The sequence below is a fragment of the Monodelphis domestica genome, chromosome 8, assembly GCF_027887165.1.
Source record: "Monodelphis domestica isolate mMonDom1 chromosome 8, mMonDom1.pri, whole genome shotgun sequence".
Taxonomy (NCBI): domain Eukaryota; kingdom Metazoa; phylum Chordata; class Mammalia; order Didelphimorphia; family Didelphidae; genus Monodelphis; species Monodelphis domestica.
In genome coordinates, this window is record NC_077234.1 from 45,598,157 (window position 1) to 45,625,259 (window position 27,103).

Below are 27,103 nucleotides of genomic sequence, written 5' to 3' on the forward strand. Positions count from 1 at the left end.
AAAATACCTGAACAAGTATATCAAATAAAAAGTTATCTCACATGCCCTTAAAAGACAGAGTAGACATTTCCTCCACCCCTACCTTTCAGCAATAAGGCACAATTCAAAAGATCTAAGGAAGGATCAATGATTTCCTCATTGTAGAAAATTCTCTGTGAGTCCCAGAGGTCTGATCTATTTGGCAGGTAAGTCCTAGGGGTTTGTTGAGGCACACAGTGAGAAGCCAAGTAGATCAGAGAAAGGACTGAACCCAAGTCTTTCTGACTCGAGCCTGGCCCTCCTTCTCCTATGATACATGCTGTTGTTTGTCCTTCATTTTCGAGGACCAATGATGTAATGAGGTGATGTCTTGATCTTGTGTGTGAACTGGATCTAGGTGAGGCAGAGTTGCCCAGGCCTCAGCCTCACCCTCTCTTCCAGTCATCAAAGTCTAGTGGCAAAACAAAAGTCAGGATGACTCGGGATGCAGTGGATGACCCTGGCTTTTCAATGGCTAACCAAGCTCTTAATGCTCTACAGCACGTACTTTGGCCACCTTCATGGCTGTTCATGGCCACATCCTAGTAACTGTCTCGGTAGGCGGGATAAACCAGGTGGAGAGTAACTTGGTGGAAGAATGTCAGGATGAAAAACAAGGGCATACCTCTTAATTCCCATATCTCTGATAGCAGAAGAAGGGGGCCCTATGAAAATGATTCTCTCTTGTTTACACAATTCTGCAAACTCAGTGTTTTCTGAGAGGAAGCCATACCCTGGATGAATAGCCTAAAAAGGAAAAACAAAAAGGAGCACCGTGATGACCAATGGTGTTACACGAGGCAACAAATAAAGGAGTTGTAAAGGAGATCAAGTGATCTTTGCTTCCTTATCAGGGTACCACTGCCCCTATCCCCCTCCAGATGCCCAGGGTCTCCTCCCTCCCAAAGGCAGATCTAAAGAAAGGATCGGAGACTCAGAAAAGTCTAAATAATGAACAGCTGCTTCCAGCTTCAAACCCCACATCAAGGGCACTTAGATCTCAAAAGGATCAAGGCTTGAAATGAAAAGCACAAAATTTCTGAGCTGGAATTCCAGGCACTGATCAAGGTTGGGAAAGGAGGGAGAGGGTTTGGGGGCTATGGAGCTCTGTGAGCATTCTTGAAATCATGTCTCATAAGCTGTTTCTCTACCTATGCATAGAAGTTGGTTAGGATCTGACATGCAGAGCTCAAATTCTCTCTCCTCCCCACTTCCTTCTAGCCATTGATAGCACTCTGTCCAAGATGAGTTGACCCTCTGGCCCCGTGGCTCATGGGCCCTCCTTTCTCAAGGAGCTCAGCCCTTGGCTCTTAGTCTTCTCCCCACAAACAATTCTTGCCACCTGACCTCTAGACCCAGAAGCAAGTCATCAAGCCTGCTGATGTGCTTCTGAGGAGCTCTGGGCCTTTTCATCTGCCCTGTAGCTTCCCCAAAGTCTTAGTGTGGTTCAAGACCATTAAGTCATTCCCTGTGCCACCCAGTAGGCTGCCTTAAACTTTCTTGAGTTTGAATCGCACCAAGACTTCAGAGATATCATATTCATATATCATAAACATATATATAGTATTTATGGAGACAGCCAAGTAGCAGAGTGGATAGAGCAATGGACCTGAGATGAGGCTTGAGTTCAGTTCCAGCCCTAGATACTTTCTCACTATCATAGGTTCAGTTTCCTAATCTGTAAAATGGGGGGAATAACAGTACTGACTTTTTAGAATTGTAGTAAGGATCAAATGAGATAATATTTGTAAAGCACTCTGTGAACCCTCAAACACTTTAGAAATATCATTATTATTTTTCTTATTAGCTATCTTCCCTAATTAGCTTAAGAGCAAAGACTTTCTCCTTTTTTCTATGTATATCTCCAGGGCTTAGTATAGTGCTTGACCTATAGTAAGAGCTTAAAACTTGATCATCCATCTATTCATTCATACCTGGAGACTTCATCAGTACATATATTGAAATCCCCTTTTTGTACCTTGGATTTTCCAGTTTATTAGCCTCTCCATCCCCTATATTCTGTACCTTCAATATACCTCAGTCATCCATGAGGGACAATCATTTACCATCACCCATGACTGTTCAACATCTATGACCCAGTCACAACCTCCTTCATTTCCATCTCTCCCTTGGCCTCACTCTTCTAAACATCTTCACCCTCATAATAAACTCCAATCACTCCACCCTTCTTCCTGCTTTCCCAGCACATCCCCTTCCCCTGGCCTGGCCTCACCTTCTCTTTTCCACAATGACCCTACCCCTGAAAGCATTATGCGGTCCTCTTCTGCTATCACCACTGGTCTCTTTCCAAACCTCAACCATGCACTGTCCCAGACATTCTCCTTCCTGGATTCTACTTTTAGAGTTACTGAATACCATTGAGAAAAGTCATCAAACCAACATATGCATCCACTAGAAATGTAGGCGCACCCTTCCTGCTGCAAGGCAAACTTTCTCCTCTACCTATGAGGACACCTTAATTTATTCCCTACAACTTCCATTCCAAATCTCTTCTCTTCTTGAGCCTGTAGCACCCTCTCCCTCTCCTTTTCATAAAAACAGAAGACCTTTGTCTTTTCTCTAATTCCATACATAAGCCCCCCTTTACATCATTTTTCATTCTCACTTCACATCACTCTTGGAAGAATATGTGGTCTTTTCTTGATGAAGGCCAACTCCTCTTCTCCAGCTATTTTCCAAAGCAATTGCCCATTTCTGATCTTTAATCTTTCTCTATCTGCAAGATCTCAAAACTAACTAATCAGCCAAGCACACTCTTCCCTACACACTCATTTCCTCAAACAATTTTCTTACATTTCTCCACTCCTCATAGCTCAACTACTAAAAAAGAGCCATGTCTTTTCATTGTTCTACTTCCTTCCTTTCCTACTTAGTTCTGAACACCTAATCTAGCAATGGACCCCATCACCACCTCCCATTAAACCAAATTTAACATATATTTCCTCAAAATGTACTTTAAATCAGAATTCTAGATTGTGACTCTTCCTTTATTTGAAACAGCTGTGGCCTAGGACCAGTGGGGAAGCTAGAGGGTAGAGGAAGACCAGGGTAAGAAATGGGTCCCTTTAAATTCTGGTACCCAAAGGGAAAAGCTCCAGTCAGCTTATCCTGGTGATGATTCTGGGGCAAGGAGACCAGCTAAAATGCAGAGGTGGTTAAAACACGAGGTTATGGGTTGATCCCATTACCACCAAGTATCTTTCTAGAAACATTTCAATTACTTATATCAGGAATTAGGAATGGAAAGAAAACGATAAATACCCTTGAAAGACATTTCACAGGAAGAATCAACTGGTTTTAATGCCAAAAGGGCTATGAGGGAGGAGTCAGATATCATTTGGAATATTCAAGACTGTTTGAAGAGGGCAAAGTTCGTGGCATTACTGGGAGGGTGTAGGAAAATATGATGATAGACACAATTCATTTCAGATGACAGAAGGGTATCAGAGGGAAAATATCTAGTAAAGAATGAGAGATCCAAGACTAGGTCTACATGCAGAGAGAAACCAACAAAGAAAAGAGTTCTACAATGATTCAGTGAAGAAAGTGGACCCAGGAAAACAACATACACATAGAGACTACTACAGAAACATTTGAGACTAAAAATGCTGTGCAGAATAGAATGACCAGACTGGGCCCAAAAAAAGAGATGAGAAAAGGCGCCTTTCTCCCTTCTGTTGAGAGGTAGGAGACTAAAGGTATTGACTACAGCATATGCTGTCAGACATGGCTGATATATTGATCAGTCTTATGGAATTGCCTTTCTTCCTTTTCTTTTTAAACCCTTATCTTCTGCCTTAGAATCAATACTGAATATTGGTTTCAAGAAGAGTGGTAAAGGGTTGGCAACTGGGGGTAAGTGACTTGCCCAGGATTACCCCAGCTTGAGGCCAGATTTAAACCCAGAACCTCCTATTTCCAGGCCTGGTTCTCTATCCACTGAGCCACCTCGCTGCCCCTACTCTTTCTTTTCTATTCTCTGTTGATGGCTTGCTGAGTAAGAGAGAAGAGAGACATATGAGGAAAGAAAAGGAATATGTGAACAAAAGGTATCAATAAAATAAAAAATGAAAATAAGAAAAAATCCAGCAGCAGATTCTTTGGTCATATGGACTACCTTCACAACCCTTACCTGTGATGCTGAGGTCTTGGCCACTTGAATGATTTTTTCCATGGAAAGGTAACTCTGCTGTGAGGCAGCTGGGCCAATGAAGTATGCTTCATCTGCCTATTTCCATAGATGTCAAATAAAGATCAGACTGTAGGATTTAGAGCTGAACAAGATCTTAGAAAAGACAGTGCAACCATTGATTTCATAAATAAGGAAACTAAGACCCAGCTCAACCTCATAAGGGCCCTTGGAAAGACCAGAGTTAGGCGCTATCCCTTCTACCTCCCAAACTCAACCTCTAGAGCATCATACCAGGTGGCTTCTTGATGGCAAACAATAAAACTTTTTTCCACTTGGAATATGCATTTCCCCAACACAGACTTTAAATAAACACATTCCCCAAAATGGACTTTAAATCAGAGCTCAAGCCTGTGACTCTTCCTGGGTCACTTTGAAAGATGAGGGGTCTCATTGGGGTTAATGCTCTACCTCCAAGGAACAGAGCAATACTCTGGCCAAAAAGAAGGTATCTTTGTAGGGAGGAAACATTATGTGCTAGTTCTTAGGTGACAGATGTCAGTACAACTGACAGGGGTTTGACCAAGAGACAATGAGACTAAAGTAAGGTAATATAGCAAAGCTTTAATGAAGTGGAGTAGAAGGAAGAAGGGGCAAGGGGGAGCCCAATGCCAAGAGAATTGGCTGGGGAGTCCCCTTTGGTGGGGGGATCATACAGCTTAGGGCGCTTCAGGAGTAATACAGCATGGGTCCTCCATTGGTTGTCTTTGGGGAAGGTAAGCTACTTGGATTAATTTCAATGGAAGTCTCTGAGAGGGGTGGGAAGGCCCAGTCTCTAGGGATGGAGGGTGGGGGTTCTCGGTCTCAGTGTTCATATGCATTTGTCTCCGAACTGACAGGCTGAGAAACTGAGTCCTGGTGTTCTGCCATGCAGGTATTTGTGGAGCTTTTTGTTCTAAAGTTTGTCAAAATGTAAAGTGATCGGGGGTAGCTGGGTGGCTCAGTGGATTGAGAACCAGACCTAGAGACAGGAGGTCCTAGGTTCAAATGTGACCTCAGACACTTCCCAGCTGTGTGACCCTGGGCAAGTCACTTGACCCCCATTGCCTAGCCCTTACCACTCTTCTGCCTTGGAGCCAATACACAGTATTGACTCCAAGACCGAAGGTGAGGGTTTAAAAAAAAAGTGTAAAGTGATCTCTTTGGCTATCTTCAAGCTCTGATCATTTTGTAAATCTATTTCCTAGATGGGTGGGTTCAATCATATCATTTTTCCTGAGGTCTGACCTTTGTGGAATGGGGGAAGATCTATTTCAAAGATTATTTCGAGGATCAAATCAAATCACCAGATGGGTGAAAGCTGTAAGGCTCTAGACAAACACAAGGTATTATGAACGTCACTGGGGAAAATCGCTACCACAACCTTCTCTTGAGCTTACTAATGCACACTGTCAACCCAAGAGACAGAGAGAGGCATTAGGGAAGAAGGTGGTGTCAAGTTTCCACCATGTTGGGTTTCCAGGCTGATAACACACCATATCCACATGTGCGGAGTTCCGGTCGGCCTCACTGTAGACAGCCACTGACTGCACACCCATTTTTCTTGCTGTTTGTATCACTCTGCAGGCGATTTCTCCTCTATTTGCAATAAGGACCTTGGTAATGTTGTTTCTTCCTGTTTAAGGCAAAAATATAAGTCAGGCCTGGAATAGAACCAATAAGTAAGTAGCATGCTATCATGTTAAATATTCTAAAAAATGTATCCTAAACATTTCCAAGTCCCAAATTATGATTACTATAGTTAACCAGGATAAACAGAACAATGGAATTTCTAAAGGTTCTTAAGCTTAAAAATGGGAAATAAGGTTAAAAAACTGCATTGGGAAATGTTTTATCTTCCCATAAATTCCATAAAACTAAGAGTCAAATGAACTCCCTCACCTACTTAATGCTACACTCTGGGTATATTTCTGGTATTAGGCGTGGATGGTGTCTTTATATTCAGGCACTACTACTTCTAAGGGGATTCCAATACATTTAGATGGGGAAAAAACTCCAGCCATCATCAAAAGCATCTAATATTCTTTTAACTATTTTTTCTTTGACTATTTTTTAATGTTCTATAAAAAGACACAATGTGGAGATTCAATGTTGTGGCAAAGATTTTCTTAGTAAACGTTTAAAAGGTGATAATTATTTTTTCTTAAAATTCTAAAATCTAGGGGGAGACTATTTCAATCAATAGATTAAAACCAGTCACATAAATGTATTCCATTAAAACCCATTTGTATTCTGGCTATTTTATATCAAAAGAACTTTGATGTAAGAACTGAAAATTCAAAGGAAGCATCAAAATAATAGGAAGTGTCATAAAATCACTAAATTGTTTATCAGTTTTTTCTTTTTTGAATAATGGATTAAAAGAGCAAAAAAAAATCCTTAAAAATATTTCCATTAAGAAATATCAAATTATAAAAACATTTTAGTACCAGTTGATGAATGTCTCATAGTTCTTTGTTTCCAAATCCATCGCCTGAAAGAGAAACCCAAATGGCATTATAATGAAAGAAAAAACAGAATTACTCAAGAAAAGCAGTCATTATTTAGTGAGAAAGGTCCTTTTCAATGTCATATATTGACCCTTTGATCTGTGCCTCATCCTGAAAGTCCTCAAAGTTTGGATATGAGCTCCATTAATCTTAAACCACTAAAGATACACAATGCTATTGTGGAAAATACATGGCATTAAAGATCAGGAAATCCAGGGCTTAGTTCTAATTCTGCAACTAGCAGTGTAACCTTTGGAAGTCTCCCTTTGGACACAGGTAAAATGAAGACACCAGACAAAGAAAGTTCCCTTCAGCTTTAACATTTCTGGCTCCTACTAAAGGAGACAGACTTGGTTACTGGCTACTTATTTGACTCTGCGTAATCCCTCTGAGCTCTCTGTGTCTTAGTTTGCCCATCTGCAAGATAAGGGGATTAGGTGAAATGACCTCTTTAAGTTACCAGGAGATTGGACTTTACTTCAATCAAAATCATCTTAAGGAAGTGGTAGAGACAGTGGATAACAATTGCACCAGTGGACAGTGTGTGTTATACCATCACTCCCCTTCTGCTCCTGTATGGTCCTGCAGTGCTGCTCTTCCTACTAGGACTTCTGCCAGACCCAAAGAGGACTCCAGTTTGTGAGACTATTTTGGCCCTTATCCTTGCTTCTACCAGCCCCTCCCTTAATCTTAAATAGTTATTAAGTAATTAGATTAGTGTAGAAAATTATTAGTGGGGTTTAATACATTTGACTTTGTGGGTTAAGATTAGATTTTCCAAATCCCCTTCCCTTGACTCCCTTAGCTTAATAAATAGTTAATTAGTTATAATTACTTGTTCTACCTAGTATTTTAATTAAAGTTGTTTCAGTTCCCTTCCAAACCAGGAAAACCCTAGGATGCTGAGATACATATTAATTACATGAGTACAGGAAAGACACTGTGGCAGAGGATAGAGTGTGTTAGCCTTAGAATCAGGAGCATTTAGTCTCAAATCCTGCCCCTCAATGGCTGACCTGTTCTCCTACTTGAGAAAACTGAGGCCATCTGTCACGAGCTCCTTCATTCTCTCAATTCTCTTTGATGTAGACCTTTTAAAAAACCCTTACCTTCCATCATGGAATCAATACTGTGTATTGGTTCCAAGGCAGAAAAGCAGGAAGGGCTAAGCAACGGGGATTAAATGACTTGCTCAAGGTCTCACAATTATGAAATGTCTGAGGCCATATTTAAAACCCAGACCTCCTATCTCTAGGCTTGGTCTCCATCCACTGGCCACCCAGCTGCCCCTGATACAGATCTTGATCAAGGACCCTTGAGTGGCAAATCTATACGTCCAATGCTCCTTCTGTCTCTTTCAGGAAGGACCATGTCCCCTTCTCTCATCTTTAAGCTCTACCACTCTATTGGCAACTTCCCTCTCATCTATAAGTATCCCTAAGTCTCTGATACCCTTATGACACAGACAACAACAAATCCTTTACTTCATCCTGCCATGATTCCCTCAAGCTACCATTTGCTATCTCACCTCCCTTTTATTGCCAATCTCTACTCTTGATGCCTCCACTTTCCTTAGCACTTCCTTCCAATGTCTGATGCCACCATTCTATTCGAACTGCTCTCTCTAAGGTTATCAAGGATCAATTAATTGCTAAATTGAATGCTTTTTTCTTAGTCCTTGCTTCCTTTCTCTACACCATATTGACTAATCCCTCCTCTTGGATCCTCTATAGAGGTTGCTGTGATGCCACTCTTTGATTTTCATCTTCCCTGCCTGAACACTCTTTCTCTGGGTCCTGGGCCCAGAGAAATCATTGATTTCCCACTCCCCAATCCTCAGCTTCCCTGTTTCTTTACTATCTTTCCCACAATTTCAGCCTAAGTATCTGCCATCTCTTGGTAGCTCAAAACAGCACATGTAGAAGAACTGTCTTCTCTGGGCACCACCCCATGCTCTTCCTGGCCTTCTAAAAAATCTGTCCTGTATCCCATTCCTTCTCAGATCTGCTCTTGCATGTGAATACTGGATTAAAAAAAAACAACAACAACAACCCAGGATTCAAGGATCATAAGTACAGAAGACAGCATAGAGTTTAGAGTGCTAGACCTGGAATTAGGAAGATCTGAGCTCAAAACCTGCCTCAGATGCTTATTGGCTCTGTAACCCTCAGCGAGTCATTTAGTTTCTCCTAGCCTCAGTTTCTTCATTTGTAAAATAAGAATAATAATAATAGCACCCTACCTTCCAGGATCAAATGACATAACAAAGTAAAGCATTGTGCAAACTTTGAAATACTATATATGTATAAGTGGTTATTATTAGTCTGCTGATTATTATTATTCTAATATGTGTGACCTTGAATCAGTCACTGCATCCATTGCTCTGGGCTTAAATTTCCTTATGTTTAAAATGAGGACCCTAAACTAGATCTCTATACTCTATTATGACCCTGGGCTTACTTATTCTTCTTCAAGCATAGAATTTAGAGATAGAATCTGGATTGTTATCCCAACACTGCCACTTGCATCCTGTAGGACTTTGGACAAGTTATTTAACCTCTTTGAGAATTAGTTTCCTCACCCCTCTAGATCTATGATCCTTTGAATACTGGATTCACACTTTTTAAAAGGGCCTTCTAGAGACAGTGCTCTTTAATTGAAAGAAATAGCTGATGACAGGGATTTTAAGCACTATGAAAGGCCAATAGGGCAGGCTCTTTGGTGCCAAGAAGCCACGTGTATTCAACTGGCCCATCAAGAAGCAATTGTTAGAGTGCTTCCTATGAGGGACTGGGTACTGAGCTAAGCAGTGGAGAAACAAAGAAAAGGCCACAAAGTAGTCTCTGCCCTCAAGGAGCTTACATTGTAACAAGAGAACCCCAATAAATGGGTACATAGGAGATGGAAAGTTATCTTAGACAGGAAGGGATCAGTAGCTGGAACATGTATATACCCACCTACTTCCCCTTCAAAGAGGACTCGTTTCCTTTATTTATACTTGTATATTATTGCCATGTTGTAAAATTGTGCATTCTATACTATATTGTTTTAATTATTTAAAAACAAAAGTATTTGGAAATGCTGTGACTTTTGATCATATACTACAATCAGTGCTGCCTGGCACAAAGTGAGCACTTAATAAATGCTCCATCCATATCCATCCATCCATCTATCTGCCCAACCATCCATCAGTTTGTCTGTCTGTCTGTCTGTGTTTCTATACCTCTGCCTGTCTATCTATCCTTGTGTCTGAAGGAGTATAAGTAAAACTGGAAGTACTGGAAACCTCTAAGTCCTCATCCCCTATCAGGTCCTGGCAGTGTCAGAGAAGGAAATTCTCTGAAATGGGTGAATCTCTGCCTCCTTTACCTTCTGGCCCCTTTGTCCCCAACTTCCTCCCTTTCTTCTGGCCCCTAAAATCTTCTGAGATGCTAAGCTGTAGAGAAGGAGAAACAATATGATTTTATGGAGACAAGAAAGAGAAAGGAAAGGTGAATGCCAGGACTCATGGGTGCTGAGCTGGGAGACTACGAATATCTCCAAAGAGGTTTGGAGAACCTCAGGTTGAGGCAGAATTAAAAAGAAAGTTTTTGGCAACTACGGAGTAGCTCTACTTGTTGATCATTACAGACAGGCTTCACTCACTGACTATGACAAGTATCCTTCAGGGCAATATAATTTCCCTGCTCAAGTTTCATCACGGCCTCCCACACTTCAGGAAGCTGAGACCAGGGCTTGGGTTTCTCTAACATTGAGATATAATCCTGTGAGGCAGCTAAGTTGTGCCATAGTGCACAGAGCACTGAACCTGGAGACAGGAAGGCTCATCTTCTTGAGTTCAAATCTGGCCTCAAGACACTTCTTAGTTGTGTGACCCTGGGCAAGTCACTTCCCATTGTTTGCCTCTGTTTCCTTGTCTGTCAAATGAGTTGGAAGAGGAAATGGCAATCCATTCCAGTATCTTTGCCAAGAAAACCCCCAAAGGGGTCATGAAAAGGTAGCCATGACTGAAATGACTCAACAACAACAACAATAATCTTGTCCCGTCAAAGAGGATTTTCCGCAAAAGTAGGGAAACCAAGACATCTGTTTTGTGTATCTGTGTGCATAGAAAAGTCTGAGATTTCTCTCATGAGGCTAGGGCTGCGGGATCATCTGAAAAGTGTTATTGTGTCTCTTTCCTCTTACATTGAGCTCAACAGAACTATATCCCCTCCTCAAAACAAAGTCAACCTCACCACCCCCACAGCACTACCTACACCACACACAAACAAATGAGATGTACAAAATCACATGCATGCACATACCCAGTGCCTGGCATATAGTCAGTGCTTAACTAATGCTTACTGACACCCTAAAACAATAAAAAATGCCTGCTATGTGCTGGGGGCCATCAGTCCATGACGCCTTGACAGAGTGACGCGTGGTAGCCGGGGAGACCACAGAGTGGTCCTTGGCGAGATGTGACTGCCCACTTTATCCCCCTTGCATGACCTCTTTCATCAATGCCCCTTACCTATCAATTGGAATGATTATTATTCCCCCTAGTCTCAAAAGAAATAATGCAGGAGCAAAACACCTGCACCCTAATTCTCCAAAACATCACCAAAAGATCAGACCCTCAAACCCAATCCCAAAAGACTAACTTGGGTTAACTTTTACTTAGGTACATAATTCCCAGCAAAACCGCAGCTACAGGCCAAGCCCAAAACTTTCTCATGAAGCTAGCACACAAATCAATCATAGAGGCTCACACAATACATACAGGTACAGTACAGGTACACTAAGCTTCAATATGCCTCAGTGACTCAATTACACAAATCAGTAACTCAAACTCCCTAGTAAGCCACCTGTGACTAAATCATTTATCTTGTATTCTGTCTGTAATCACAATACAAAAATATAGAATGTTGATCAAGTGATTTGTTAAAAGTTAATGTATCACTTTTCCAATTATCTCTCTTTGATTTTGTGTATCTGCATGCCAAGAATATGGATATAAAAATAAATCCCAAGCCTGGGAATGTGGAGCAGCTCGGAGATGCAAAGCAGTCCCATGGCTGTAATGATTAAGCTGTCTTCTGTTTGTTATTTATTTTGACTGATCGTTCACCACCAATCAGGAACCCTGGAGTTGCAAGTGGGGCTGGACCCTGACCGTGGCAACTATATCCTAAGGTGGGGGCACAGGGAGAAGAAATCAACCCCTCCCCCCAAATCCTTGACCTCAAGGTACTTCTACTGAAGGAGAAACAACATGTACACACCAAAGGAAATACAAAATACATACAAAGTTAAAACAAAATATTTTGTGGAGGGGAGGTAGTAACAATGGGGAGGAATTGGAAAGATCCTGCCCAGAAAATAGCCTTTAAGGAAAGCTGAGATGCAGAGGGATCACATTATAGGCAGGGGGAACAGCTACTCAAAGGAGCAGCCTATCCACAGTCAGAACACAAAGAACAGCAAAGCTAGTCCTCACCCTCAAGGAGCTAAAGTTCTCGGGGAGAAACAAAATGTACAGAATGATATTTACTGATTAGATGGAAGGTGATCTCAGAGGTTTAATTACTGTAGAAATATGGGAAAGGCAGGTGAAATCTGAACAGAGACCAGAAGGACAAAAGACGGAGAAGACAGACAACATTCCAGGCACGCAGGGCAGCTTTGTGAAAAGGCACAGATTTAGGGGCAGGTAGGTAGTTCAGTGGACAAAGCACCAGGCCTGGAGATGGGAAGTCCTGGATTTAAATCTGACCCCAGAGATTTCCTAGCTATGTGACCCTGGACAAGTCGTATAAACCCAACTACACTTCTCTGCCTTGGAACTGATACTCAATATTGATTCTAAGACAGAAGGAAAGGGGAAGGGAAAAGGAAGGAGGAAGTAGAAGGGGAAGGGAAGAAAAGGCATGGAATATGGAATACCACATGAGAAGAACAGAAGGAAGGTCAAGGTTACTTGATGGAAAATTTCATACAAGAGTGGAATAAAGCATAACATGGGTCAAATCTGGGCTCGGGCATTTCCTAGCTGCATGACCTTGGACAAGTCAATTAATTCCCATTGCCTAGCCCTTATTCAATCTTCTACCTTAGAACCAACACCTGGTATTGATTCTAAGACTGAAGGTAAGGGTTTTAAAAAATAATGTAACCACAAATAAATAATAGATAATAAACAATAAGTAAAAGCCAGGTAATTGGAGTTGGGGGTATGATACTTAGATGTAGGGAAATGGCACCCCTAGCCTCTGCCCAATTCTCCCTCATCTCAACTCTAACTTCCCTAGCCAAAAGCCTCCAACAGTCTCATCAGAAATCTGGGAGAAAGCACCTCTCATTGTCTGGGATCTAGGCATTCCGGGACAAGCCATAACCTCAAGCCAGATTGATTCTCCTTATCCTCACAAGAAGCAATATCCCACCAAAGACAGCTCTGAACTTTTCTGGGTATGGCAGGGTTTTGACGCATTTGGATCCCTAATTTTGGAATCATTGCAAAACCCCTCTACGAGGCCTCGAAGGGGCCTGCCTCAGAGCCCCTGGAATGGGGGCCTTTTCACTTCTAAAATCCAGGCTTTCTGCTACCCCCACCTTAGGAATTCCAGACCTTGAAAATTCTTTAGGTCTGTGGATGAGAGAAAGCAATTTGTCCTAGGGGTTTTAGCCCAGTACTTGGGACTTGATTTAAGACCCAAGGCTTACTTCTCAAAAAAAATTAGATCTAGTTAGCCAAGGGTGGTCACCATACCTAAGATCAGTTTCTGCCACAGCCCAAAAGGCAGAAGAGGCATCTAAAATAACTCTGGGCCAACCCCTAGAAATTCTGACCCCACAGAGGGTCTAGAGTATTCTGGAGACTAAAGGCTCACTAGAGGCTGTCTCTCTAAATACCAAGCTCTCACAATTGCCCTAACCAGAATCAGGATGGCCCCTTGGGCAAATCTAGGACTGAGCCCATTGGAACCGTTGGTATGGGACACCTTTTCTAACCTCCAAAGTTCTTTTAGATACAGAAATCCACACACTTGTTAGGTTTCCTAAGCAACATGGCTGGAATACACTAATCATATGCTTCCCAAGCCTTCTAGGGAGGATAAGGAGGAATCCCTCCTCCCGGCCCAAATAGGAGATTTGGTATATCGGAAAACCAGCTAACACCTCAATGGGAGGAGCCCCATCCATTCATTCTATCCACTCCCTTCCTTGTTACTTCAAATCTCTCTCTAGCTATTGACTATCCTTTTCTTACACTTTCTGTCTTTTCCTGTTTTTTTAATCATGCATGTCCAGCCAGCTGGACAGATAATTCTCTGATTTGTAACCTTGTCAATTCTCTAGTTGCTTGTAGGGTGAAAGCTCCCATTGGAGTCACTGAGATGCCACTGCAACCCTGCAACCTTCCCAGCCTGAACCCCTGGACATTGCCTAAGCCAATACCTCTCTCTCCTGATAATAGACAGGGACAATTCTACAACCATTCTCAGATCTGAAGAAGCTACAGAAGTCTGAAACCATCACCCCTTTTCCCCTTAGATATTTGGAGAGGGGGGAGATGGCATGGGCATTGCACCCCCAGAAACTCAGATAAACTATAATCAGGGAACTCCCTCTGCTCCCTTAGGCCCTCCTGACTCCCAACCCAAAACACTTGACCTAGAAGATTACCCTAGAAGATTGCCCCATTGAATTGAGTAGGACAAAGGGGCACACCTCATTCATTCATCCTCCACACCAGGAGAACCACCCCCATGCCCTCGGGCTAACCTTCTCCTCCCAACCCCTGGCTCCAGGGTCATGTCCCCCACGGCAGTAGAAGAATATAAAACCTCCACAATGGAGGCTTTCAGGGAGCAATCCCACTCCTGCTGCATGGCTGGCCGAAAATTCAACATTACTACTAAATCTCTCTCTTTACTTTTAAGTTAAGTTTCGGAGTCTTGCATTCTTGTGAGAGGTATCCTTCCCGAACCCCAGGGGTACACCTCTACACCCCACAACACTTCGAACCCACCGTCCCTTCTCCCTCACGTTCACAGGCACTCCCTCCATCTCTGTCCCCCGGCTTCCGTCTCCCCTCATACCCTGGCAGCAGCAGGCCCCGCACATGCCACCATGGGCTTCTCTCTGCCACCAGAAGAGCCGCAGCCCCAAGGGGTGTCCCCATGTCCCCAGGTCCGAGGCTTTCGAGCAATCTTCAGAGAACTCCACGAGCCTCAAAGCTCCCACTCTAGAGCCTCTTTTGCAGGGTCTCTGGGTCAGGGCCGCTGTCCCCACCAGACCCAGAGACTTAGTCAATCCGAGCCCGATCCTGAGAGGGGCGGTGTCTCTGAATTGGCCAATAAAAATCAAGATGGGGGTGTAGTAAGACTCCTTGCAGCCCAATTGGTCGATTGTCAGCAGCCTTCGGGGGTGGGGCAACTGGAGGCGGAACTATCTGGAGGCGGGAGGTGGGGGCAAAGGGAGGGCGGGGCTTCTCAGCGCCCAAAGGGGTGAAGTTCCTTCCGTCATCCTCTCCGGAGGAGTCTTTCCGGTTCAGAAGTCTTCCCCTTCTACCGATTTAGTTTGCTTGTCGTACGTCCCTCCCTAGTCTACCGGCAGAGGGGGCAAGGTTGGGAAGCGCGTTGGGTCATCTCGGACTCAGTCCCGCCTTCCTTCCTTCCTTCTTCGGGAAGGGCTGCCTGACGCTCCTCAGGTAGATTACGAAGTGGGCAAGCAATCAGGCGAGTTTTGTGAGTCACAGCCCCACCCCCACCCTGCCAGTACCTGAAACTGAGGACCGGGACGATGTGGATCATGTGGCTGCATGCTTTCTAAACGCTTTATCTACCCTCGTGATTCTCCCCATTTTACAGATGGGATGACTGAGACCCAGAGACATGAAAGGACTCGCCCTAGGTCGCAGAGGGGCCAGGGAAGGATTAAGATTTATGCCCTTCTTACCCTCCCCTTAAAAACAGACTCTATAGGGGGCAGCTGGGTAGCTCAGTGGATCTAGAGATGGGAGGTCCTGGGTTCAAATATGACCTCTGACACTTCCCAGCTGTGTGACCTTGGGCAAGTCACTTGACCCCCATTGCCTAACCCTTACCACTTCTGCCTTGGAGCCAATACACAGTATTGACTCCAAGACAGAAGGTAAGGGTTTAAAAAAAAAAACAGACTGTGGCTCACACCTCTGGAGACAGAAGGAAGGGGGTACAGATCACAGAAATCAGGGGTCCTGGATTCAAGTTCTGCATCAGACATTTCCTTTGTGACCCTAAGAACATTAATCAGTTAACCCAAATCAAGACAGTTGGGATAAGTGGTCTTGGGGGTCCCCCTCAAGATGTTCTCATTGAAAATGCCCTGATTACATGTAAAACCCAGTGGAATTGAGAGCCGGCTTTGGGAGGGGGTGGGAGGACAGGAGGGAAGGAACATGATTCTTGTAACCAGGGGGAAATGTTCTAAATTGACTAATTAAATAAAAAAAATTTTTTTTAAGTACCCTGATCAGGGGCAAAGATCCTGGAGTAGTGTGCCATTTCTTCCCCAGCTCATTTTACAGATGAGGAAACTGAGGCAGCAAGTTAGTGACTTACCCAGGATCACACAACTCATAAGTATGGGGGGCGGGGCTGGGGGGCTTAGTGGAATGAGAGCCAGTATAGGAGAGCCACTCCTGGGAGATCCTGGGTTCAAATCTTACCCCAGACCCTTCCTAGCCAAATGACCCTGGGCAAGTCATTTAACCCCCATTGCCTGCACAGAATTGATTCTAAGGCAGAAGGTAAGAATTTTAAAAAGAGAAAAAAGAAAGTGCCCTGATCTCAAAGGACACTCAGAGATACTCCAATGGGGTTGGTGCAAGGGTGATACCTGGCTAAGGAGTCAGAAAAGCAAAGGGCAGAATATTGAAGAATAAGTCCCTAGTAAAGTACAGCTTGAGGAACCAGACAAAGTGACCTAATTTCTGTTTCTGTAAGTGATGGGAGAAGCTTCCCAGAATCTCAGAGCTGAAAGAGACTGAATAGATGGGCTAATGTAAGCCCATGGTAAGTTCATGGTTCTCATAAACCAAAAAGAAACCCTCCAAAATACCTGACAAGGGGCCATCCAGCCTTTCCTTAAAGACCTGGGGATAGGTTGAGGCTGGGGAAGGGAAGAAGGAATGACTGACTCCCAAGACATTCCACTTTGGCATAGCTGATTTATTACCCATTTTTTCTCTTTCACCAAACCCAAATCTATCTCTGCAACTTCCACCTATTGTAAAATTCCTTCCTTCTTCCTTCCTTCCTCCCTTCCTTCCTTCCTTCCTCCCTTCCTCCCTTCCTCCCTTCCTCCCTTCCTCCCTTCCTCCCTTCCTCCCTTCCTCCCTCCCTCCCTTCCTTCCTTCCTTCCTTCCTTCCTTCCTTCCTTCCTTCCTTCCTTCCTTCCTTCCTTCCTTCCTTCCTTCCTTCCTTCCTTCCTTCCTTCCTTCCTTCCTTCCTTCCTTCCTTCCTTCCTTCCTTCCTTCCTTCCTTCCTTCTTTCCGTCTGTCTTAGTAACTTAGTAACAAGGCTGGACATTCTACCTACTGTGCCACCTAGCTGCTCTTCCATGATCTTACAATGGTGACTAACTCAAAAACCTTAGGATCATAGATTTGAACCTAGAAAAGGACCTTAGAGGTGTTTTAATTGAACCCCAAATGAGGAAACAGTGCCAAAATAATTGTGACTTGCCCAATATCATACCTGTAGTATATAGCAACTCCTCTGATGTGTAAATCCAATATTCTTTCATTTGCAGTCAACCTACATTTATTAAGCACCTACTATATGCCTGATACTATACTAAGTCATCAGGATAAAAAAGGAGACAAAAAAACAGACTCTGCCCTCAAGTAACTTCCAATCTAATGGGGGAGACAACACACAAACAAATATATACAAGCAAGTTTTATACAGGACACATAGGAAATAATTAATAAAGGGAAAGTCTAGAATTAAGAAGGGCTTTGGTCAAGAATTAAAAAGAAGCCAGAGAAGTCAGTAGATGGGAGGGAGTTGAGGGATGTCAACTTGGAAAAACATAGAACCACTAAAGCAGTTAAAAAAGAACAAGTTTATATTCAGGACAAGGGAAATAATACTCTTATGGCCACCACACAGAGTCATAAATGTACACCACATAAAGCCAAGCTCTGGGACTCTGGAAACATTATCTTAGTGGGAATCTCTACCATGGAATTTTCCCTCATGGAACTTTCCAGTGAACTGAAGAACTTGGGGTCTTATAGACAATTTGGGGAATAAAGGAAAGGAAGAACAGCTGATTGGCTTACAAGGAGACAAAGGAAGAAATTTGAACTACCTGAGAGAGATGTAGATACAATGGGAGAAACTTCTAAGACAAAATGGTTCTTAAAATTAGATGATATCTACCTAGCCTTTCTAGACTGAGATCACTGGGTACTTGAAAATTTATGTTGCCTATGACAAACCTACTAATCCTATCTATGGTGATCCTGGGATGCCCAACAGTTTCATAAAGTCACTTGTCAGGGAGTGTGCTTCAGGCGTGAAGGATAGCCAGGGAAAATAGTGTCTATTTTCTAGGAGCTCAGTGTTGCTGTATGGAAGAGTAGATGTAGGGGAATAAGTTTCCCAAGTAGACTTTTTTGTTTGTAGGATTTTAACCCTTTCCCTGAACCCTTTGAAATCTACTCTTCCCATATCAAAGGTTCCTATCTTGTCTCTCTTCTGTCACAAATTCTAAGATGACATGTTTACTTCCTCCAGGGTTCCCATCATTCCCATACCACCACAACCACTTCTTCTTGGTTTGTGTGAATCAGATGCAGAAGAGAAGTTCCCTTCACTGTGTAAAACTCAGTTCTCTAATACACCATTCTTCTTCTTCTTCTTCTTCTTCTTCTTCTTCTTCTTCTTCTTCTTCTTCTTCTTCTTCTTCTTCTTCTTCTTCTTCTTCTTCTTCTTCTTCTTCTTCTTCTTCTTCTTCTTCTTCTTCTTCTTCTTCTTCTTCTTCTTCTTCTTCTTCTTCTTCTTCTTCTTCTTCTTCTTCTTCTTCTTCTTCTTCTTCTTCTTCTTCTTCTTCTTCTTCTTCTTCTTTTCTTCTTCTTCCTCTTCTTCCTTCTTTCTTCTTTTTTTGCTTTATTTTTCTTCCTCCTCCTCCTCCTCTTCCTCCTCCTTCTTCTTCTTCGGTTGCAACATGGCTAATACAGTGTCAACGTGGATGGAATCTAGAGGTCCCCAGACTTGTAGTTTGGAGGGATTTTGTGATCCCAGGTTTATTTAGCTTGGAGGTGGAAACCCCAGGTTTGACATGGTCACAGGAGAGTTTCCTCCCTAATGGAAAGTCCTCCTTCAGTGATCTCAGATTAACAATAGACTTGAAGAAGTATCTCTTTTGTCCCAATGGTTTCTCCCCTTAGGCTAAAGTCCTGGGTCTTTCCCTTTGTGTCCATTGTGAAGCATCAGCCCCTCACTGTTATTCCTGTCTAGAACTCCTCATTTTCCTTTCTTACCATTGTAAAGTCAATCAACTGTCCCTCACATTCTCAGCCCCCAGAAAGGTATTTGAGCTTCCCAACTTTAATAGCTCCTTGGAACTATCAATCTCTCAAGTTTGGCACTCCCAGGGGTCAGTGTCCAGAGCTGCCAGAGTTCAGTCTTCAGACTGTGCAGTTGTGTGGCGCGAACTCTGTGTTGAGGCCCACTATTGCACTGAACCCCTTTTCCTTGATTAAAGAGTGGTTTTGACCATTTAATAGTTCTGTGCTTTTCCCCAGTCAGCAACAGGAATGTGTTTTGCATGATTTCACATGTATAATTGATGTATTGCTTGCCTTCTCAATGGTTAGGGAGGGGCTAATAGGAGGGATAGAATTTGAGACTCAAAATTTTAAAAATAAAGTTTTAAAAGTATTTTCTTTAAAAAGGGAAAAACCAAGTGCTATGCAAATGTGGAGTATTAGTTTTAATATTAATATAAGCTGATACATCATTTGCTGCAGAGTCCTAGATGTTGAGAGATAATTGCAGTTCCCCCTTGTAATGATAGTATTTCTCTGTGATAGGTTGATAATCTGTTTCCTAAATTCCTTCTTCATTTCTCCTTTATTTTTAGTCTTCTAAATACTGAGGTGACATTTCTGTTTCTTCCTTTATTTGGGATAGTCAGGTTCTTCAGAACATTCTCATTTACATGACCACAAGATGGTGCTCTGTTCATCTGAATAAAGAATAAGTCCAAAGGGTTTGGAGGAATTGAAGATGGACAGAATAGATTCATAGCCCTGGAAAAGAAATTCAGGAATCTTCTTGGCCATTCTAAGATCCTCAGAAAGAGCCCCAGCTCTTTCCTAGACAGTTCAAAGGATAGTCTATTTTTTATGTTTTCCTTTCTTCTTCAACCATCTGTTGAGCAACCTTCACTATTAGGAAATCCTTCCTTGTTTCTAATTTATGTCTTTCATGCATCAAGATAAACCTATAACTCTGAAAACTAGGGATGTAATTGTCAAGTATTCCATGATATCTTAAAGCAGTTATCTTGTAATAATTCAGTGCAGGGAAGTTCCTTATTTCCCTTTCCCACAATTGCAGATAGAGATCTCTTCTCTACTTCTCCGCTAAACTCTGAGAGAGCTCCCCATACTTGGTGTCTTCACTCTTTCCCCTCTCATTCTCTTTTAAATCTTCCATAATCTAGTTTGTGGCTTCATCATTCAACCAAAACTGCTGTCTTCAAAGGTCCCCTCTTAATTGTCCAATCAAATGGCTTTTTCTCAGTCCTCCTCCCTGTAGCATCTTACAATGTTGGTCACCACCACTAACCCCAGTTGCTGATGCCTTGCCTGCTAGGATTACTTTCCATCTATGCTGTATATAGCTTGTATTTACCCATTTGTTTACCTGTTTTTTTCCACCATTTGGGGAAGCTAGGTGGTACAGTGGATAGAATACCAGGCCTGGAGTCAGGAAGATGCATCTTCCTAAGTTCAAATCTGGCCTCGGACACTTGCTAGCTATGTGATCCTGGACAAGTCATTTAACCCCATTTGCCTCAGTTCTTCATCTGTAAAATGAGCAGCAGGAGGAAACAGCAAACCATTCCAAGTATCTGTCAATGTGGAATCTAGAGGTCTCCTGACTTGTAGCTTGGAGGGATTTGGTGATCCCCAGTTTATTTAGTTTCTCCCCTTAGGCTAAAGTCCTTTACCAGGGTGGCCCAGTTCTGGGCTGGGTCTTCACCTTTATGTCCATTGTGAAGCATCAGCCCCTCACTGTTATTCCTGTCTGGAACTCCTCATTTGCCTTTCTTACCATTGTAAAGTCAATGAACTGTCCCTCTCATCCTCAGCCCCCAGATTCCACCTAGAAAGGTATTTAAGCTCCCCAACTTTAATGGCTCTCTGGAACTGTCATTCCCTCAAGTTTGGCACTCCCAGGGGTCAGTGGCCGGAGTGGCCAGAGTTCAGTCCTCAGACTGTGCAGTTGTGTGGCACACAGCTCTGTGTCAAGGCCCACTATTGCACTGAACCCCTTTCCCTTGATTAAAGAGTGGCTTTGACCATTTAATAGTTCTATGTTTTTCCCAGTCAATATATCTGTGCCAAGAAACCCCCCAAATGAGGAGATATGACTGAAACCACTCAACAACAATTCCCCCATTTGAATGTGAGCTCCTAGAGGGCAGGGACTGCTTTTGCCTTTCTTGGGACTCTTAATTATCTGGTCTAGTATCAAAGGAAGAGCTTGATAATGCTAATCAACTGACTAATAAATGGTGAAATGATTTCCAAGGTTCGGCCTTAAGTTTGTGATACTGTAAGTGGATTTCCTGCTTTATTCTTTTTACTCCTTAATCTGTTTCTCCCTTCAGTCAATTGTGCATACAACTCAATTCCATTCAGTTTAGTTTAATTCAGCCAATATTTATTAAACTACAACTGTGTACAAGGCTCTCTGGTAGGAACTGGGGATACAGAGATGAAAAACAGAATTGATGTAAATGCATATAAAAGATGAAGACATTAATTTTTTATTTTTTACCACCTTTCATCAAAATTCTAGTATGTCTTGGAATCTCATTTTTACTGTCATTTTACCAATAGAAAAAGAAAGAACAGCTTCAACAAGTATACTCATATCACAAACTAAAGCATCAGCAAAAGTTTTTGTGGAGCTCAAAGGAACCAGATTTGGAGCTGGGAGGGACCTTAGAAAAATCACTGAATCCAAACCCCTCTTTTAATACCTGAGGAAACGGAGACTCGGAGAGGTTCTAGGTTCCTGGATTTAGAAGGCATCTCACAGACCTGGAGGCCAGGAAACTAAAACTCAGACTGGGAAATAACTTGATAATATCAAGGGCAAAAAAGAAATCTTTACCGTTGGACCAAGGAGGCCAAATCTCCCCAACAAATTAAAAAACAACAACCACAAACAGTCCCTTTAATAGCCAGCTGTATGGTTGACAGGCATAAACAAAGGCTGGCTCCCTTTCGGGAAGCATTTTGTTGTTCAGTGTTCTGCTTCCTTTGGATAGAGTGCCTCTTCTAGGGGAAACCAATCAGTGGCCTTCAGGAACGAATTCGATCTTGTCACATATGTACCTTCCTTCTCCCTTATTCCCCCCAACCAAGCCATTAACATTTGTTCTCTCTTCTGCTGAATATCATTGGCCTTGGTAAAATTGGGAAATGCTTGGGTTTGAGACCAGAGCAATTAACTAATGTTACTTTAAGAACTTTCTAGAAGGTAAGTCCCCAAAGTCTTGAACATTCTGAAAAAATTCCAAACTCTTTCATTTCTTTCTGAGATTCCCTACGCCAACTAGATTCTCTGGTATCCCGATGATCTTCTCCTCAGGCGGATTCCACAGAAAATCAAAGCCAGGATGCAGAAAGGAATTACAATCCCAGCAAACACTGGAATTATAACTGTGTAGTCAGATGGGCACTCATCCACTGAAAGAAGAGACAAACACAGGAGAGTGGATAAAGGGTAAGGCTATGGCAACTCAGTCTTTCAGAGAACAAGGAGTCCTCCATGGACTTTTGCCCATCAAAGAAGGGTCTTGAATATTATTGGAGATCATTTATATCACTAGATTGGTAGTATTTTAAAAACACTAGATCACCTATATTTTTACTTTGCAATAATATTTATATTCCTAAAGATTTAAATATTTTTTTCTTTTCTCTTGCAATAAACCAGAAGCATTAGAAAATAGTCCTGAGTTAGGACTTTTTTGAGGGGTAAGAAGGATTTCATCTGTATTGAGAACTTCCAGAATGGAACTTCCATTTACCATTCAGTAATTTGTCTATAATTTCTAGACTTAAAAAGTTTCTTGGGGCACTAAGAGTTTATGTGACTTGCCCAGGGTCACACAGCCAGTATGAATCAGAGATAGAACTTAAACTCTGGTCTTCTGGTTTCCAAGACTGGCTTGCCGACCATTATGCTTCTCTGCCATGGATTTGTGAGAGTTTAAAAAAAGAGTACGTTAGTAAATGGCAAATCTGTTTCACTTTATTCCAGTGGACTGTGATTCATAATTTAAAATTTAATCCACATGTCTTGAAGAGAGATACTTGTTTTTAGCAGCATTATTGTGTTCTTTCCTTCAGAATCATTTTGGATACATAGAATTTTGTAGGACTGAGTTGGAACAAATGACAGAATCAGAGAACTGGAAGGGATCTTTAAAATATATTTTTGACTGGTACCAGGGATTTTTCTCTTTTTGCATATATTATATACCCTTCTGATCCTGTTTTAGAATATTTTTAAATGCATAATATAAAATACATAAGATTACAAAGGAAACCAATTTTATTGAAATAAATAATCAGTTTTTCCCATCCAAATTCCCAAACCCCTAATGGGTCCATGGACCACAGGCTAAGATTCCATGGTCTAGCCTCTTCCTCTGGGTAAGAAATCTCTTCCCCCCCCCCCCCCCCATATCCATTGGAATCGGCTAATATCTTCCTGGTAAGAGACCTGAGAAGACCTAGTCAGCACTGAGAGAAGATGGTAGAAATTCAGGTTGAAAAGCTCTAAGATCATTAGAAAAAATGTAACAGGAGATTCAGTGGAAGTACATGATGGGCAGGCTAGCAGAGAACTGGAGACTTGGGAAAAGTCCCACCATGAAGTGTCAATAAGCAAAAGCAACAGCCAGGCTTCCCATATGGAACTTCCCTTTGCCATTCAGTAACTTGTCTAGTCTATAACTTTTAGTCTTAAAAAGTTGCTTGGGGCACTAAGAGTTTAGTGACTTACCCCAGGGGCAACTTCCATCTCTTGGAATTAAGGAGATAGTGAGGAGTCCTCTTTCTTTCAGGAACCAGATATGGAGGCAATTGACTACTTGAGAACTATCATAGTCTAGTGGAGTGTTCCTCACCCTGGTATCATTCTACGTATCTTGGAATACTTCCATGTCCTTTCATACCATCCTCATTAGACAACTACACTGACATTAGAGCACAGCAGGACCCAAAAGGAAGGGAGAAGCCAGCCCAACTCATTCATATAAGCCATAGTAGGACACCAATAAAACCAAAATGGTATTCCAAGCTCTGTAGTTCCCCTCTTCATTGCCCATTAGGAACTTTTCCCTGGCACCTTTCAGCTCCAAGCACAACTTAAGAAACATTTGGCTAAGAAAAATAATGGAATCATTCTTCCAAATTTAGAATTTAGAGCTGGAAAGGACCTTTGAGATCATCTAGTCCAACCCCCTTGTTTTACAGAGGAGGTTAACGTTTCTGTGATAACCAGCATCAAACATACTGACCTCTGTTAAAAGAGAAATGGAAAAAAGATAGAGCTGACTCATTTATATGGTCTGGACTTCCAAGTCCACTGCATCACTCCAGGTATCCCATTCAATCAACAAAATTTTGGTCTGGGAAAATGTCCAAGTAATAAAAGATGAGTCTTTCTTTTGGAATGTTATAGCAAGATTAATGATAGCTTTACCTGCTCGTGCTGAAACATGATTGATGAACAATATGTCATGAAGGCAATTTTAGTATTCACTGACATTTCAAACACAATAATTTAGAATTTCAGATATGTGTGCCTGGGCTTTCTATAATACTTAGATGAGATTAAGCAGATATCGGGTCCCATTTCTTCATCCTCAAAGCCCATCATCGTTTTAGAACCATAGGGGGCAGAGGACATATAGTTCATTCCCTTCATTTAAAATTGAAAAAACTGAGGCCTTGGGGTTTTAAGTGACTTGACCAAATGGGCAGTGCTTGGGTCAGATTTGACCTTAGTCTTCTGACACTTGAGTCTGAATACTTTTTTTTAAACCCTCACCTTCCACCTTAGAATTAATACTGTATATTGATTCCAAGACAGAAGAGCAGTAAGGGGTAGGCATTGGGAGTTAAGTGACTTGCTCAGGGTCACACAGCTAGGAAATATCTAAGATTGGATTTGAACCCAGGACCTCTCATTTCTAAGCCTGGATCTTAGTTCATAGAGCCATCTACCTGCCCCTACTAGTATATTTATTTTCTACTATCTCTTCTACTGAGCATTCAATTTATGGCTCCATCAGCCCATAACTACTTTGGGGGATCTGGTTTGCCATTGCTATAGCCTAAGAAGAGTTGTAATGGACTTCCTGGGAATGCAAACATAAGTAACTCAACTTGGGATTTCCTGCTACTTTACAAGGTCTACAATAGCACACAGGGCCTTCTGGAGATTTCAGAGACCCTATTTCATCCCTGACACTTCCAAGAAATTTAGGGAACTTTAGTTCTCCCAAATGACACCCAATAAATTTCCTTGTTGCTGTCACAACAGCTGAGGAGTTGTCAATTTCTATGAATGTCCTACATAAATAATGAATTTTGTCCTTCGAGAAAAAACAGAAGGAAGAGATAGCCTATTCTTAAAAACCAGTTGGATAAAATACCTTGAATATCTAGAATTCTCCTTTTTCTCTTTAGTATTTTAGATGATATCCAAGAACCATGGGTGCATTAATATTCTTATGGAGTTATCTGGGACTCAGAAGGGGTAAGTGACTTGCCATACAGCTAAGTGGCAGAGGCCAGATTTGAACCTAAGACTTCCCAACTCCAAGTAATGCATCCTCTCCCCCATGATCTGTTGCCTCAGACTTCTAGGTCATCACTTTTAAACATAGCCCATTTTGTAGGAAAAGTTAGGTTGTCTCCTGGAACACTTCATTCCCATTTCATGCCAGAAATCATTGCTTTTGTAATTCTTTAAAATGTTTTGAAAAGAAAGAGAGCATCCTCAGGAAGTCAATACTGATCCTTGAACTTATTCATACTGTCCCAAAATATAGAAAAGGAAATCTGTAAACATAGAGTAGGGTCAAGGACTATGCCAGAGACAGACAAACAGAAGGGGGTAGTGGATCAAGATAATAGAGAATAAATGAATACTAAAGGGAATAAGAAAAGGTTTAGAACATTTTTTAAAAATGACTGACTAGATAGCCTTCACCAATACACTAATTTCTTGTAAAATTTGTCAAGGTCTTCATCATTTTTCTAATTTTATCATAATCTGAAGCTGGATTTTGGTCCTGATTCTAGGCATTTTAAAAGATTTCTGGAAATCTATATCTATGTCTATGTCTATGTATATATTGGTCCAAGTGCACTGATTTTAAAAAATCATATTCTTGATAACAGCAAAAAGATTCAGCTTCACTGCAAGTTTACAAGAAACATGTGTGCAGTTGGAGAAGACACACATCTCCTACATTTGGAGCAGTTTTCTTCCTTTTGTGGGTACCCGCTCCCCACTGGCTCACTTTGCTCTCCCTTCTAGATTCAACTTTCCAGGCACCCCTCCTTTGTGGGAATGGGCCATTTACAAATCAACCAGTTAGCTATTGGGAGGACTCTGGTCTCTGTTCTCTCTGCCCTGGGCCCCAGAGGGCATCCCTTTGTCATCATGGTGGAACAGCCTTGTCTAAATGGTTAGGTAGGGTATGGAGCTAGAGAAAGACTCGATCGCTTGTCACTAGGCTGAGCTACAGGAAGATGAGGCCATTGAACTTGCTACGCACATTTTGAAGAAGGGAGATGCTTTAGACGCGTTCATATCCTCTACTGGGCCACTTCCTGGCAACCAGACATGCAGTGAGCAAAACCGCAAGCAAAGCTGCGATGCTCAGGCCCATGGCCATGGGGATTGCTCTCCTGTTTTTATCACTGAAGCATTCATCCGCTGTAATGGAAGTTAGAGTGAAAAATATTATAGCTGAGCAGGGGCAGGAAGAGCCGGGGAATGAAGACACTGAAGGGGAGAGAGTTGAGTCATTTTCTCAAAGTCACACGGTTTGTAGGCACTGCCAGGGATAGGGGTAGACGGGG

The 27,103-nt window shown here is 42.2% G+C and overlaps 2 protein-coding genes across 3 annotated transcripts in view; both read right to left on the bottom strand.

Moving 5' to 3' along the window:
• MCCC1 (methylcrotonyl-CoA carboxylase subunit 1) overlaps positions 1 to 15,429 on the bottom strand; it is a 71,110-nt gene extending 55,681 nt beyond the window's left edge. Inside the window, exons 1-5 of the mRNA XM_007502003.3 lie at positions 14,805 to 15,429; positions 6,658 to 6,701; positions 5,704 to 5,843; positions 4,172 to 4,267; positions 644 to 765 (exon numbers count right to left, since the gene is read on the bottom strand). Coding sequence (XP_007502065.2) covers positions 644 to 765; positions 4,172 to 4,267; positions 5,704 to 5,843; positions 6,658 to 6,701; positions 14,805 to 14,887 — 485 coding nt within the window. The 5' untranslated portion in view covers positions 14,888 to 15,429. The remainder of the gene's footprint in view (positions 1 to 643; positions 766 to 4,171; positions 4,268 to 5,703; positions 5,844 to 6,657; positions 6,702 to 14,804) is intronic.
• A 6,172-nt stretch (positions 15,430 to 21,601) lies between these two features.
• Positions 21,602 to 27,103, bottom strand: part of LAMP3 (lysosomal associated membrane protein 3) — a 34,537-nt gene continuing 29,035 nt past the window's right edge. The window contains exons 6-7 of one of the 2 annotated variants that reach the window (XM_007502005.3): positions 26,797 to 26,957; positions 22,575 to 22,684 (exon numbers count right to left, since the gene is read on the bottom strand). In XM_007502005.3, the coding sequence (XP_007502067.2) occupies positions 26,818 to 26,957 (140 nt within the window). In that variant the 3' untranslated portion in view covers positions 22,575 to 22,684; positions 26,797 to 26,817. Of the gene's footprint in view, positions 22,685 to 26,796; positions 26,958 to 27,103 lie in introns of both variants that reach the window. The other variant, XM_007502006.2, reaches the window with a different exon arrangement.